Consider the following 14,547-nt stretch of genomic DNA (forward strand, 5'->3'; position numbering starts at 1 on the left):
CATGGTCTAAGATGAAAGAAACATGCGTTTGATGGTCAGGGATCCATCTGCATTGTTTTTCTACGGTTTCATTCTTTTGTTTTTTTCATGCCAGACACAGTGTTTAGGTCCTCCTATATGATTTGATATGACATGTTATTTTACATGTGTGTCATATTGTATTTAAATGTTCATCCTCAGGGTCCTGCGGGTCTGAAAGGAGGAGAGGGCCCCCAGGGTCCACCTGGTCCTGTTGTAAGTATGATAGGTGAATGTACAGTAATACCAGAAAGACAACTCAAAAAGGCATCAAGATATTTTCCACTCGAGAGTAAACAATGGAATATATAGCATTTGTATTAACGAGTGAATGTAACACACATTTTATGCTAAATATTTTTTGAGCTGAATGTGTTAAAGATTTGGCATGAATTTTTATCAGGCTCTCCCCAATGACTTCATGTCAATGTTATCATCTTTTATTAATAGAAATCCAACAGACAAGGCGTGCTAGATTCATATCATCCTGCCCGGATTGCATAAGCTAATATGCGATTTTGAATGTATGAATATCAATATTACTTGTAATAACAGATATCTGTATTGAATAAATGCTTAGCATAAAATGAATGTATTCTAATTGTTGATTGACTTCTTTGAATCTCTTCATGAAGGGTTCTCCTGGGGAGAGAGGTCCTGCTGGTCCAGCAGGTCCAATCGGCCTGTCTGGTAGACCAGGGCCTCAAGGCCCTCCAGGTCCTGCTGGAGAGAAAGGTGCACCCGTAAGTACTGCTGGACATTGATTTGCTTATCTCTGTAAGTCCAAAAGAATGGAAAATATCTGTCTTTGATGTATTAGGGTGAGAAAGGTCCTCAAGGTCCAGCTGGTCGTGATGGTGTCCAGGGTCCTGTGGGTCTGCCTGGACCTGCTGGACCGCAAGGTCCACCAGGAGAGGATGGTGATAAGGTCAGTAAGCCACATGTCTATGTATGCAAACAAATTTCGACTTCTGTGCTCAAAATTTAAGATTTGCAAATGACTGTAAGTGGTGATGATATTTATTTGAGAAAGGTGATTTTTGTGGACTTCCTAGGGAGAGGTTGGCGAGCCGGGTCAGAAAGGAAGCAAAGCCGATAAGGGAGAACAGGTGGGTTCTGGGGGGAATTCCCTTTCACATTTACAAATGCCACATGACATTCTATATGCATAAATGTTCATACATACTTTGTTTTATGTTTATTAGGGTCCTCCAGGACCAGCAGGTCTTCAAGGTCCCATCGGTGCCCCCGGTCCTGCTGTATGTATACCTGCTTTGCCATTAAATATATATTTAAAAAAGTGTACTTTTTTTGCCCGTGTTGCTATGGTGTCATTTAAAAAAAATGTTGCCAGGGAGCTGATGGAGAGCCTGGCCCCAGGGGTCAACAAGGGATGTTTGGGCAGAAAGGTGATGAAGGAGCCAGAGGTTTCCCTGGACCACCTGGTCCCATCGGCCTGCAGGTTTGATCCATTTACTCAATTTGCACCATAGTATAGCAGTTCATTGAACTGCTACCATCATAATAATCAGTTCTGAAATGGAGAAAGAACTAGTTAAAATTATATTGGTGAAAAATGCGTAATTTTTGGGTGAAACTTATGGAGTATTGACTATATTTTAAAATATATACTATATTTAAAAATGCGACCTACCTGAACATGTAGAATTTCAGCTGGAAACAAAATTTGGAAATTGGGAAAATGAAGCTTCATGAAGCACAATATATTTTTTGTATTCCTTTAGATGGTACTCTTGGATTAAAGATGCAAGCGAGTGCAAGGGATATGTTTTACTTAAAAGCAAGAGTGCCCTCTAGAGGAGCAAATACAATAAATATGTATCACGAGTGTTTCATAGGGATTCATTTTTTCCATCACGAGTTAATAAAAAGTCTTTATATATGAGTTGAGGCCTTATGAAATTGACATTAAATGGTTGACTGCAAACATTGTTAAAGTGTATTAAAGTTACCCTGCAGTGGGTTGCATTTAATTGACTTTCAAATAGGATTCATTCACTTCCTACCGATTTTTCATTAATTGCAGAGACCAACCTTCTCCACTCGTCTCTTTCTGTTTATCACATTCTGCATAATTAGACCACTAACGATTTAATCTCAGAGGACAACTTGACACCAGTGAGATGAGATCTTAGCATTGAGGCATTAGCATGCATAGCACAGAGGTGTTGTTGCCCATAGAGTTGACTTACAAGCAATGTGCACAATTATATGCACAATTTGCTCATATTCCAAACATTTTTGTTTATATGTTTATACGTTGTCCCAGCTATATAAATTTAAACTATTGTCGCACAGTATGTAAATTTGTAGTTAACAACAACAATAACAAAAAGTTCAAATTTAGCTTTAGGATACTTACATAAATGTTTAATTACTGGGTATATCTAATTTTATTAATTAAAAATAATAGTTCAAGTTCTTCCAAATGTAGCGTGCAACTTTGCAAATTCCTGAGCTAAATTACCCATCAAATATTTCTGTAAAATTGTTTAAATACATTTTCCATCTGTTTTTTAAATTATTTTGTTATTTTTATTAGGATTCTTCTTAGTTAAGATTCTATTTTATTTATGTTAGTGGTCCTCAACCTCTTTTTCAGCCAACGACCCCCTCCCTAACCCGTGCAACACATTTTCGAGAAAAAAAAAAGACAAAATAGAGTGTAAAATGATAAAATGAATAAACTTTGTAACTACGGTACATTTGTAGTGGAATCGCTAGGCGTATTTTACTCAGAAACCCCAGAATATACTTCTTGTAACCTCATCTGTTTTATTTCTGACTTGTCTGCCAGAAAATTGCCTCATAAATGACAAAGCACATAACGTAAAGCAGTTATTATAACACAATATCCAATAAGTTGCCTCATGTTCTAATTAATTGCACTAATTTGAATAAATAAATATATTCTACTGGTCCTGGTGCTGCATTTTAAAGCTTAAAATTAAATGTACTGATACCTGCAGAAACCTTTGAATAACCTTCATTTACCCCGATTTGGGAATAACTGTTATATGTGACATGATACGGTACGATCATCTACATATTTGTTTTGATATCCTTAGGGGCTTCCAGGACCTCCTGGTGAGAAGGGAGAGAATGGTGACGTTGGTCCCATGGTAAGAAACACATTTTTCTCAGTTTAGTACTGAAAAATATATGCAGTTTATAGACAGTATTTTTTTCTTTTCTGTCTGTAGGGTCCTCCTGGCCCTCCTGGTCCTCGAGGTCCACAGGGTCCAAGTGGAGCTGATGTATGTATGACAGAAAACATTTCTGGATTTTAAAAAAAAATGAAAGAATTAGTAGATTTACTATCTTGATAATTATCAACAGAAATTCTAATAGTGGAAATTCTAATAGTGGAAGTCATTTCTCTGGTATATAGGGTTCACAAGGTCCTCCAGGCGGCGTAGGTCCAGTTGGTGCAGTAGGGGAAAAGGTAGGATTCAAAACACGCCGTACTGTCCTAATTTGCACAACAATGTTTTTATTTACTGAGGTCTGTCTTTCTACAGGGTGAACAAGGTGAAGCTGGAAATCCCGGACCACCTGGAGAGCCTGGCACTGGGGTATATAATCTCTATTTTATATACATCACGATGGTATTGAATCATAACATCATAATGCCAGTATTATTAATTTAACATTATGGTGAAGCTACACAAAAGTGAATGTTGTGGAGTTGGTATTCATGTAAAATGGCAAGTCATTTTTAATGCCATTTATTTACAATAATACCCTTCATTGCCCCAATTATGTTAGGGACCCAAAGGCGAGAGGGGAGAGAAGGGTGAGGCAGGACCTCCTGGTGCTGCTGGACCCGCTGGTGCCAAGGGGCCACCAGGAGATGATGGTCCAAAGGGTAACCCTGTAAGTGTTTCAATATTCTGTGACTTGATATGTATGTGGTCACTATTTATGATTGATTTGTCATTAAAACCATCATTTAGGGTCCCGTTGGATTCCCCGGAGATACTGGTCCTCCTGGAGAGCCAGGAGTGGCTGTGAGTATTGACATTCTTGGGCAAAATTCACATTCACATGTAAAACTTGTTGAGTCACATTAGGTAGGTTCATCATTTAAATTAAACATTTGTTTTCTTTTTTGTTGTAACATTCTATATGTGCTTTAGGGCACAGACGGTGAACCAGGAGAGAAGGGAGAGGATGGTGAAACCGGTCAGGCAGTAAGTTATTTACATCACTGTTGTGGCGTTTGAATCTTGAATATATTAAAGATAATAATAATACCACAAATAGCAATAATTCTGTCATTGAAGTGATTTCTAAAATGTTTGAAGATTCAACGCTTGCAGATGTCATGAATAAAATGTAAATTCAACGTAACTTGTAGGCCTTGTTTCATCTAATTTGAAGCCATTTCTACTTCCTGTCACCAAATTACCAAGTATGCCAGGGGCATCTAATGGAAAACATTCTTGGTATCGAGGTGAACTAGAATTACTCCTGCACGGAAATGGATACACCACTTTTTCTGCCGCAGGGTTTACATATATTTGTTGTTTGAATGTTTGTTATACAATGAAAATCATCTATTTATGTATACAGAGATAGCTCAATACATTTTTCATTGTTGAAGTAGCATTCACTGCATTATAATGACATAGTATAACATTGTGTTTCTTTGCTTATCTCAAGGGCCCCCCTGGTCCATCTGGGGAAGCTGGCCCACCTGGACCTCCTGGAAAAAGGGTAAGCTCACAGCTATTAGGATGACTGGTAATTCATTTTCTGTATTATATTAGTAATCCAAAGGGCTATAATTAGTCAAAATCTGACTTTTGGGGAATTTCGACAAAATTGTGGTAGAGATGAGCAAAAGAGTTCACGATCACCAATCAGATAAATCAAACAGAAAGTGAAATTAATTTAATTTGAAATATGACATGTAAGTAGAGTCTTTACTATGTAGGAATTGTGTTAATATCAGTGTAAATTGACTGAGCTGAACATGTAGAATTTCAAATGGAAAGAGAATTTTGAATTCCCCGCTGCAAACGAATGGGCATTTTTTGGGTGAAGAATGTTGAATTGTGCAAAAACTGTGTAAGTTAAGGATGAGAAAAATAATAGCTTGCAAAGTTGAAATTGAAATTTTTTTTAATCTGTCAAAAAATAATGAGGAAATTGAAAGGCAAAATATGGCCATATACTCACACAAAATGAGGGATTACCTTCCCTCCTCAACATGCTGGTCTTGCTTTCACTCAAGCTTGGGTGATTAGTTTTCATAAAAATAATCCATGGAAAATAAGGTGGAGATTTAGGGACAGAATACCGCTGTTAACGGAAGACGCTCAGAAGTCGGATGGCAAACGAGCACTGAGATTTCAAAATCAGGAGTCCTCTTTTTTCCCTTCCCAAAAGAAATGAAAAAAGGCTTATCAAAAAATTGATCCCTGATTCCTGTAAATCCTCATCAAAATGAAAGCTGTTGCAAGTGTGACACTTTATTGATTTCATGCTGCTGTCAGACATCTGCAGCAAAGCGGATTCATAATATGGGATGTGGAACCATTGCTAACAGGATATTTGAGTTGCCTCAAGGAAAGTTAAGCAGCGTATGAGTAGGCATTGATGTTCGTTTTTGCTTGTTCTGCTCATTGAATTGTTGAATTTTTTGGGGGGGTCACATTCAGCTGTATTTAAAGCTAATGCCATGATATACCATCAATTAAATATCTCCGTGAAACTGAGCTGCTTTTTCAGGAGAGAGTCTTCATGCTGGGTGAGAATAAGATGGTATTTTCTGGATTTGAAACGCCACAAAATGGATTATGAGTTACTTTTGTCGGAAAATGTAGTCATTCCTTTCTATGTGGAATAACCGTTTATTTTCATTATAAACTCATTCTGCAGACCTGTCATTCCAAACAAAGCTAATCTAAATTTTTGAATGAATAATGTGAGAAATCTTGTGAAGTTATGCAAACCGATGACCGCAATGTCACGGCTTGTAAAAACTACACAAAAAAATTAAAAAACAAATATAAAATACAGAATGCAATATAAATTCAGCAGAAATCTAATAATTGGATTCAGGCCAGTTGGAACAATCGGCGAATTGTTTTTATTATTGTACTTTTTTTGTGGGGGGGTGAAAAAAAGTTCTGAAAAGCTGAGGTCAAAATCTTGTCTTGTTTTTCTTGTCTTTTTTCCAAGTTTTGGTTTTCCCAGTTGAGAAAAAAAAAGAAACGTTCGCAGCCTATATCCAATTTTATTCTGTATTTCACACTTCAAAACAGTATATTGCATAGACAACGCTCCACTGTCTTCTTGCTTAAATGTAAAATTTGCATTTTCACCAAGTAGTCACCCTGTTATATCCTGGCATGGTGGGTGACTTGGTGGAATGCTGTGGACCCAAATGTAGGGAGATCAGAGCCAAAGAAAAAAAAAACAAACAAGGTTGAGGACTGTATACAAAGTAACAAAGAAAAATTCTAAAATAAACTAGGTTAAAAAAAAAACACAGGAATACAACTCACAAGAACAACAAGGAACTGACAGCACTGTCAACATTGACACTGACAATTAAACAGTGACCCCAAAAGAACTGAAAGGAAACAGGACACTAAATACACTCAAACCTAACATGACAAAAAGGAGACACAATTGGAACTGGGAGCTCATCGACCAGCACAAAGAAAGCAGATTAACGAAGACAGGTGGACACAACCACACTGACAGGACACTGACACAAGGGCAACAGAAACATGAACAAATGACCAAACCAAGAATGTAAAACGACAAGTCAAAGACCAACAGAACAGAAAGAAACAGAAAACCCTGACAGTAAGAAAAAACACAAACAAAACACCACAGAACATGACACACCTGTCGTTGCTTTGCGATTAAATATGAACCCCATTCAACTACAGTTAACACAAACACATATTACAATAATTATCATCCTTATATATCCAGTAATCGTGCCATGCACTATAATTACTATTGACCCCTTTGCTATTTGTCGGGAATAGATACCAAGCAGACATGTGAATAGTGAACATCCACATTTAAGTCACACTTATTGAAATGTATTGCAAAGACACAAATGCTATTGCATTCATCACAGTGGCGGTCCATGCATTTCACACTTAGGCCTTCAGTGATTGGAGCCCTGATGCGCACCCGTATGTACGTACACAGGCTTTTTTTTTTTTCGACATCGATAATTCCACATTATCAATTAAAACTTATCATTATATGTGCCAAAACTTAGAATAAGTCATAATAATTTCAAATTATTTGTCCACAAAGTTTTATGAAGTCCACCAAGAGCAGGCAAGCTTTAACAAGATTGTACGCTAAATTGCAAATGGCAATTTAACATAAGTGTCAAGTCTGCATGGGCATGGTGAGTTGAGTTGGGAAAAGGAAGGAAGGGGACCCTAAAAATGCAGGAAAACTGAGAAATATGTGGCTCAAAAAAAGAAGTTTTAACAAGGAAATGAGGCAAAACTGGACGGTCAACAGACAGGTGGACCGAATCAAGCTAACGAGAAGGCAGACAGTAAAAGCAGACGCGAGTGGCATCAGCACTTAAAACTTATCATTATACGTGCTAAAACTTTGAATAAGTCATAATAATTTCAAAATATTTGTTCATGCAGTTTTACTACTTCCACCAAGAGCAGACATGCTTTAACAAGATTGTACGCAAAATTACAAATGCCGATTTAATATGTGTCACGTCTGTGCATGGTGAAATGAGTTGGGAGGAGGAAACGGGACCCCAAAAATGCAGAAACACTGAGAAATATGTGGTTCAAAAGGGAAGTTTTAACAAGGAAATGAGGCAGGACCAAACGAGAGCAAAAGTAGATGGGACAAAGTATGACCAGACAGGTGGACCAAATCAAGCTTACGAGAACGCAGACAATAAAGGCGGGTGCGAGGGGAACAGAACCAAGAACAAAACCCCACAACAACAAAAGCCAACCAAGCATGACAACTGAATACGAATGACAAAAATGACAAAAACATATTAACACCCAGTTATTTCAGTACAAAATCCATTCTTCTATTTTTCCTCAGAAAGACTTTCATGACTTTCATGACTTACTCGTTTTTTTAAAATTACTTTATTTAACCACTTCCACTGTTAAACATGGTGGATCAATATCGCACCGTCTTCCTGCAGTGAGCGTCCAGTTACGTCACGTTGTACATGAGGCCTCTAGATGGCAATCTTATGACTTGATTGGCTATTGCAGCTGTCTACCAAAAATATGGGCCCATACACAGTATGTCTTTGCACACTGCACAGAAGCCATCTACTTGTTCAAGTGAAACCCAGAGCGCCTTGCAGCCAAGCAGACATGAAGTCTGCCTGGCGATACATATTAGCTGAATTCTAATTGATTAAAAACACTAAAACGGCAGCACTTGTAGGAGTGTAACCATATGGATATAATTTGACACAAAAAGAACAGAACATGGAGAATATTTTTCATAGAAAATATATATATTTAGTAAAAATAAATTTAAAATGAAATTGACTTTTATTGTAGTTGTTATAATGATTATACTTTATTAGAGTTATGATAGTGTCAGGTTATATTAGGCCAGCAGAGAAGGCCTTGCTGGCCCTGACGGTCTACCACTGATTCATCATAATGTTTTAAATTAATAAGTCGATTTTTCAGAAATTGGCATTCTATTCTGGTAAAAATCATCATGAAAAAAGTCTGAATCAGTCAGGCCCTACTAAATACAGCTGAACTGAGTTACATGAATATACTGTTTTGTATTAGGGAATAAATGTAACATTATAATCAGTTTGAACATTTACGTTTCAGTTTATTCCCTCGCATTCATTTCAAAATGCTAAACCGGATGGATCGAGTCTGTGAACTTAGCCACAGTGCTATAAACAAAATGTCCTAATACTGATGAAGAGACTCTTGTGCACCACTAACAAGTGGACATGACAAACTAATGAAACCTTCAAGGCAGGAGGAGCCGGAAGGGGGTATTAGAAGGCTCAATTCGGCCCTTCGATCGATCGGCACTCTGACTTTGGCTGGCCACGTGAGTAAAGTAGATGGTGGCGGAATGAGGAGAAAGATGGACGCAACTATCTTTTGATTTAACATCAAGCAGACAAAACCGAGTCACTCTAATTGATCTTGACAGATCTAAACTGGCATCAAGCCCCTCTGTGATGTCAGAGCTTATGTGTACTCATGCCCGTCATGGTGACGATCTGAAACTCTTTGAAAAAAATAAGTGATGATTAACCTGGTGGTTTTCTGCAATGGCCCGACAGATCGGTTTTCCTCACTGCCTGTTGCTAGGCAGATTTGTTCCCAGTTGAATATGCTAGTACTCGGGCTAGACGAGACGGACAAAAATGGTTACATTTTATATTTGTAATAAAATCACAGCACTTAAAAACGTTTAAGGTAAACCAGTAATGCTGTTGTGGCAAAATATACATTCATTTTGTGTGTCATACACCAGTGGTTCTCAAATGGGGGTACTAGTACACCTGGGTGTACTTGAATGTACTTCAGACTTCTACTCGAGATTTTAAATGAAACAAACATGGAAAAATCCTTGAAAAATGATTATTAAATTAATTGTTTCAGATAAATAGAAGTTCACAAAACAAATTTTATCTTCAGTAGGTTGTTCAATGTAATTTTGTGAAAAGCCACATTCTCCCCCATACTAGAATGGTTCGACCCACCTTGTCATGTGCCACCACTCGTTACCTGTCAAGTTAATGATTTATTTTTGTGAACACATCTCTACCATAATCCCAAAAGAAGACACTTAAAGTTGAATATTTTTCAGAGGACAAATATTTTATCATAGTTATTTCTTTTTGAGAATAGGTCTGACACTTTATGGTGATTATTTTTTTTTGTGGACAAATATTTAATAATAATTAAGTTAATGATTTATTTTGGAGAACAGCGCTCTACTGTAACCCCAAAACAGGAAGCTTTATGTTTAATATTTTTCTGCGAACAAATATTTATTTATAGCTTTTTTTAGAACAGCTCTGACACTTTATATTGATCCGTTTTGCGGAAAAATAATTATTAATATTTAAGTTATTTCATTCTTCTTAAAGAGAACATTTTAGGTTGAATATTTTTTGTGGGCCAATACAAATGATGTGTGAAAAGGTCTAAAGTTTAATGAATCAGACACTGATGACATGTTTTAGGTCTTTTTTTTTTCAACCCAAAAATGCTTTGCACTGGTTAAGGGTTACTTGGCTGAAAAGATATTCCACAGGAGGTACATCACTGAAAAAGGGTTGAGAACGAGTGTCATACACAATCAGCCGGTCGTCTGCAAACAACTTTGGCATGATAATGTCAATCATGTGGTTTAAATGCTGAACAACAATGCCCTTCCTCCCAGGGGCCTCCAGGAGCTGCTGGTGCTGAAGGCAGACAAGGAGAGAAGGGCGCCAAGGTAACAAATACTTAATTAGATTTCCTGCCTTGACGTGACTCGTTACATTGTGACTTTTACCAACTAGTACAACGTTCCCATACTTAAAGCAACTTCCTGTTTATCTCTTCACAGGGTGAGGCTGGCTCTGAAGGTCCAGCGGGTAAAACTGGACCTGTTGGACCTCAAGGACCTGCCGGAAAGCCTGGTCCAGAGGGTCTACGTGGAATCCCCGGCCCTGTTGTAAGTCTAAATACCAAAATATTATGTAAGGGCCATAATAGTTTACACTCATAAGCATATAATGATTCTTCATTTTTTTCTGATTTATTTGACATTTTTCCACAGGGTGAACAAGGACTTCCCGGTGCCTCGGGACAAGATGGCCCACCTGGTCCCATGGTGAGCACATGTCACATTGTCAAAGATGTCAAAGATCAATTTGTACTGGGCCATCAGAGAATGAGTTACTTATTCCACATATCACTTTAAGTTGCTGGCTTATATCCAAAGATAAAAATGCATCATTGGCAGTAATTCATTTCACTCATTCACTGTCATTGACAGCCGTAGACATCAAAGATCCATTTGTGCTGGGCTGGCAGCGAATTAGTTATTGAATACTTTTCCAACTTTTTCTGTTCTCTTCATCTCCAATTGGTCTGATAACATGTTGATTTCTGCTTGTGCTCAGGGTCCTCCTGGATTGCCTGGTCTGAAAGGTGACCCAGGCTCCAAGGGTGAAAAGGTGAGTCTTACCTTTAATTGGATTAACTGTTATAACCACCATAAGAACAAAGAATAATATTACAAAATAGGAATAAGATGTGTGTGAAGGCTAAAAAATGATGTACCAATTCTAATTTTTGGGCCACGGCACTACAGGAAAAACTCACTAAAATATAAAAATATCACTAATCGTATCCTCGATGCCTGTTGCATTCGCTGGTAAAATATAAGTACTGAAGATATTGTGACAGCCCACATTACTGCTTCAAAATTGCCTCCCACACACTGACACAATGACCCTGTGCCAGAGCATTTTAAAAGTACAGGGTGAAATAGTGTTGAATTTGAAATGCATGGTGTCTGGCTAGAACCATTACGGCTACATTTCAAACTCAGATTTTGTTTTTAATTTTCTTAATAAATATATGACAATGTCTAGGGATTCTGAATCTGATGATGCATGCTTTTTATATATTTCTGTGGAAGACAACCAATTATAGCCTTGCTTTAACGTAATAGCTTTATAGCTTTAAAGAGGATTTTTTTAGTCTTGTGCATTAAAATGTGCATCTTTCTTTTTCAGGGACATCCCGGGTTAATCGGTTTGATCGGACCTCCTGGTGAACAAGGAGAGAAGGGAGACCGAGGTTTGCCTGGACCGCAAGGTGCAGCTGGTGGCAAAGGAGACGGCGTAAGTATCGGTACTTACTGACCAGATATACAAGGTATCAGGCTTTAAAATTAATTGACTTATTCGAAAAGGACGGACACAATTTTTGCCACCTTGTGATGCCGTATAATTCAGATGAGTACAACTTGAGCCTCCATATTAAAGCCATATGATATGTCATGTAATAATTTAGGCCTTTGTCAGATTTGAGAAAAAAAAAGACTTGTAATGTTGACATTGAATTTAAAACAATTAGATATGTCAGCTATTGTTAAAAAAATGTACTGTATATGTATACATATATGTAAATACAGCAGTTTGAACATCAGTACCTACACACATTTTGGGGTCATTTATTCAACCCAAAAATTTAGTTTAAGTGAATATCAACAAACCTTTCGGTGGTTGTATTATGGGTTACTCAATTCTAATGTCAAAAGAAACGACCCATAAACCAACCCATTTTTTTTACTATTTTTTTTTGCATTGGCTGTGTTTTTTGTTTTAAATTAAGTTTGTACATTGTAAATACCATGCACATGGATCGTTACATAATTGGTCAACTTCTCCGTCTTTTATATTCATACCATTAATCTAGCTTTTGAGTCTCACAGTAATACTATTCCTTGTCATTGTTTCTGTAATGCATGGGTGTCTCTATCTCGTCTTTTCATAGGGCATCAGCGGTTCAGCTGGTCCTCTTGGTCCCCCTGGTCCCCCTGGTCTACCTGTAAGTCTATTCACTGATTGTATCGTTTAGATTCCGTGGAGTGAATATCAACTGATGTGTTATCTCATTCAGGGTCCTCAAGGTCCAAAGGGAGCTAAAGGTTCATCTGTGAGTAATATCATTTTAAATATGTTTGGAAATGGCTAACAGGCACTAGGTTATGCAGTATGTTTTGAAATAACATGAATAATTTGCCTCTTAGGGTCCAGCCGGGGCTAAAGGAGACACTGGCACCATTGGTCCTCCAGGTCCTCCTGTGCGTAAATAAGGATTGTACATTTGTTTTACAGCGAAGAACAATTTGCATGTTGGACATGTATGACACCCCATAGGGTCCACCTGGCGAGGTGATCCAACCACTGCCTGTCCGCTCCCCGAAGAAGACCAAGCGTTCCAGCGATATGCAGTCAGACGCAGCCGGTACCTTCTTGGACTACGGCGAGGGCATGGAGGACATCTTTGGCTCGCTAAACAACCTTAAACAGGATATTGAACGCATGAAATATCCCATGGGCACACAGAATAACCCGGCCAGGACATGCAAGGACCTGCAACTCTGCCACCCAGAATTTCCCGATGGTAGGTTCTAAAAGGAAAATGTGAATTGATATAGTGAACCTACCAGCCAATTTTAAGCATTCTGAATGACATTCTGACTTCTCATGATCAAACCACATCTGATCAAATCTTTTCTCCTCCTAATTTCATTAAAAAAAAAGATGTCATTAGACGTCAATAGTGCTCTTGAGTAGGGTTGCTGTTGACGTCTTTTGATGTCAACGGCGCTGAAAGTTCTAACTTTCCCGACGTATATAACATTTTAACGTAAGTGTACAACAAAGTTAACTACCAATAAAAATCATTTGATGAAGTGTTTTTGATTATTTTCAGGTGAATACTGGATTGATCCAAACCAAGGTTGCTCAGGGGATTCTTTTAAAGTTTACTGTAACTTTACTGCTGGTGGAGAAACCTGCATCTACCCAGATAAAAAGTCAAATGGGGTAGGTAGCTTTGGTGTTTATACCCATGATGTTATTTCCCTGAAATCTGATCAGCGTTTGTTTCATTAGCAAACGGGGCCACACGCAAAAAAAAAAAAAAAAACCTTTGCCTCAGGGCTAACGCACACTTGTGCAACCAGCAATACACAAATGAGAAACATTTATTGGAACTAACATGAAGGACATTGGTTGTATAAAAATACTGTTTTTTTGTTTGTTTTTTTCACAGGTCAGAATATCCTCATGGCCTAAAGAAGTTCCTGGGTCATGGTACAGTGAATTTAAGCGTGGTAAAATAGTAAGTGTTTAGTCTTTCTGCTCCAGTCATTTTTTGAAAAGAGGCTATTCTGTCTTAAACTTCCTTCTGCCCACTAAAATTGTTAAATATGAAAAGTGCTTCTAATGAACTCATAAACATGAACTGTTGTGAGAAATCTTCATTTACAACTATTCCAGTGGTGAAAAAAAATGCTGTGAACAAGAGTAACTTATGCTTAAAAAACTTAAACGTCTTTATGTTTTACTGAGCTAGAGCTCATTTGTAAACATAGCAATGATATAACACTACCACCAGCTTTACTTTGTCCTTGAACACGTAAAAATGTCCTGTCATAAACAACACATGTCCTGCTCAATCAAACTGATGTCCTATGGGTGCTTAGAGGACAAACTTTATGAGACTGTTACACACACACACAGTAAGCAACTTTTTTGTTGCCTTATTGCTGTTTTTTCTTATCGTGTATTATCATTACTGTATTTCTCCGAGTACAGGTCAAGTTTTTTTTCCGCATTTTCAACCCCCATATTATAGGGGGCAACTTGTGCACAACTCAAAACCTGACCAATTTTCTCTACATGTCTGTGTTTGAATAACATTAACAAAATATTTAATATCATGTCATGTACAAGGCTTAAAATGATCATATATA

At 37.7% G+C, this 14,547-nt stretch overlaps 1 protein-coding gene across 2 annotated transcripts in view; it reads left to right on the forward strand.

Annotated features, from left to right (window-relative positions):
* The window catches only part of col11a1a (collagen, type XI, alpha 1a), a 67,459-nt gene that overhangs the window by 48,726 nt on the left and 4,186 nt on the right, over nucleotides 1-14,547 (forward strand). For both annotated transcript variants that reach the window (XM_088402113.1, XM_088402114.1), the window contains 25 exons: nucleotides 181-234; nucleotides 654-761; nucleotides 839-946; nucleotides 1,074-1,127; nucleotides 1,224-1,277; nucleotides 1,373-1,480; nucleotides 3,108-3,161; nucleotides 3,243-3,296; nucleotides 3,431-3,484; nucleotides 3,561-3,614; nucleotides 3,808-3,915; nucleotides 3,996-4,049; nucleotides 4,179-4,232; nucleotides 4,705-4,758; nucleotides 10,450-10,503; nucleotides 10,618-10,725; nucleotides 10,831-10,884; nucleotides 11,177-11,230; nucleotides 11,795-11,902; nucleotides 12,558-12,611; nucleotides 12,684-12,719; nucleotides 12,814-12,867; nucleotides 12,944-13,190; nucleotides 13,503-13,615; nucleotides 13,845-13,913. In XM_088402113.1, coding sequence (XP_088258239.1) covers nucleotides 181-234; nucleotides 654-761; nucleotides 839-946; nucleotides 1,074-1,127; nucleotides 1,224-1,277; nucleotides 1,373-1,480; nucleotides 3,108-3,161; nucleotides 3,243-3,296; nucleotides 3,431-3,484; nucleotides 3,561-3,614; nucleotides 3,808-3,915; nucleotides 3,996-4,049; nucleotides 4,179-4,232; nucleotides 4,705-4,758; nucleotides 10,450-10,503; nucleotides 10,618-10,725; nucleotides 10,831-10,884; nucleotides 11,177-11,230; nucleotides 11,795-11,902; nucleotides 12,558-12,611; nucleotides 12,684-12,719; nucleotides 12,814-12,867; nucleotides 12,944-13,190; nucleotides 13,503-13,615; nucleotides 13,845-13,913 — 1,923 coding nt within the window. The remainder of the gene's footprint in view (nucleotides 1-180; nucleotides 235-653; nucleotides 762-838; nucleotides 947-1,073; nucleotides 1,128-1,223; nucleotides 1,278-1,372; nucleotides 1,481-3,107; nucleotides 3,162-3,242; nucleotides 3,297-3,430; nucleotides 3,485-3,560; nucleotides 3,615-3,807; nucleotides 3,916-3,995; nucleotides 4,050-4,178; nucleotides 4,233-4,704; nucleotides 4,759-10,449; nucleotides 10,504-10,617; nucleotides 10,726-10,830; nucleotides 10,885-11,176; nucleotides 11,231-11,794; nucleotides 11,903-12,557; nucleotides 12,612-12,683; nucleotides 12,720-12,813; nucleotides 12,868-12,943; nucleotides 13,191-13,502; nucleotides 13,616-13,844; nucleotides 13,914-14,547) is intronic.

The sequence above is a fragment of the Hippichthys cyanospilos genome, chromosome 19 (assembly GCF_059441005.1).
Source record: "Hippichthys cyanospilos isolate Australia breed blue-spotted pipefish chromosome 19, RoL_Hcya_1.0, whole genome shotgun sequence".
Classification (NCBI taxonomy): domain Eukaryota; kingdom Metazoa; phylum Chordata; class Actinopteri; order Syngnathiformes; family Syngnathidae; genus Hippichthys; species Hippichthys cyanospilos.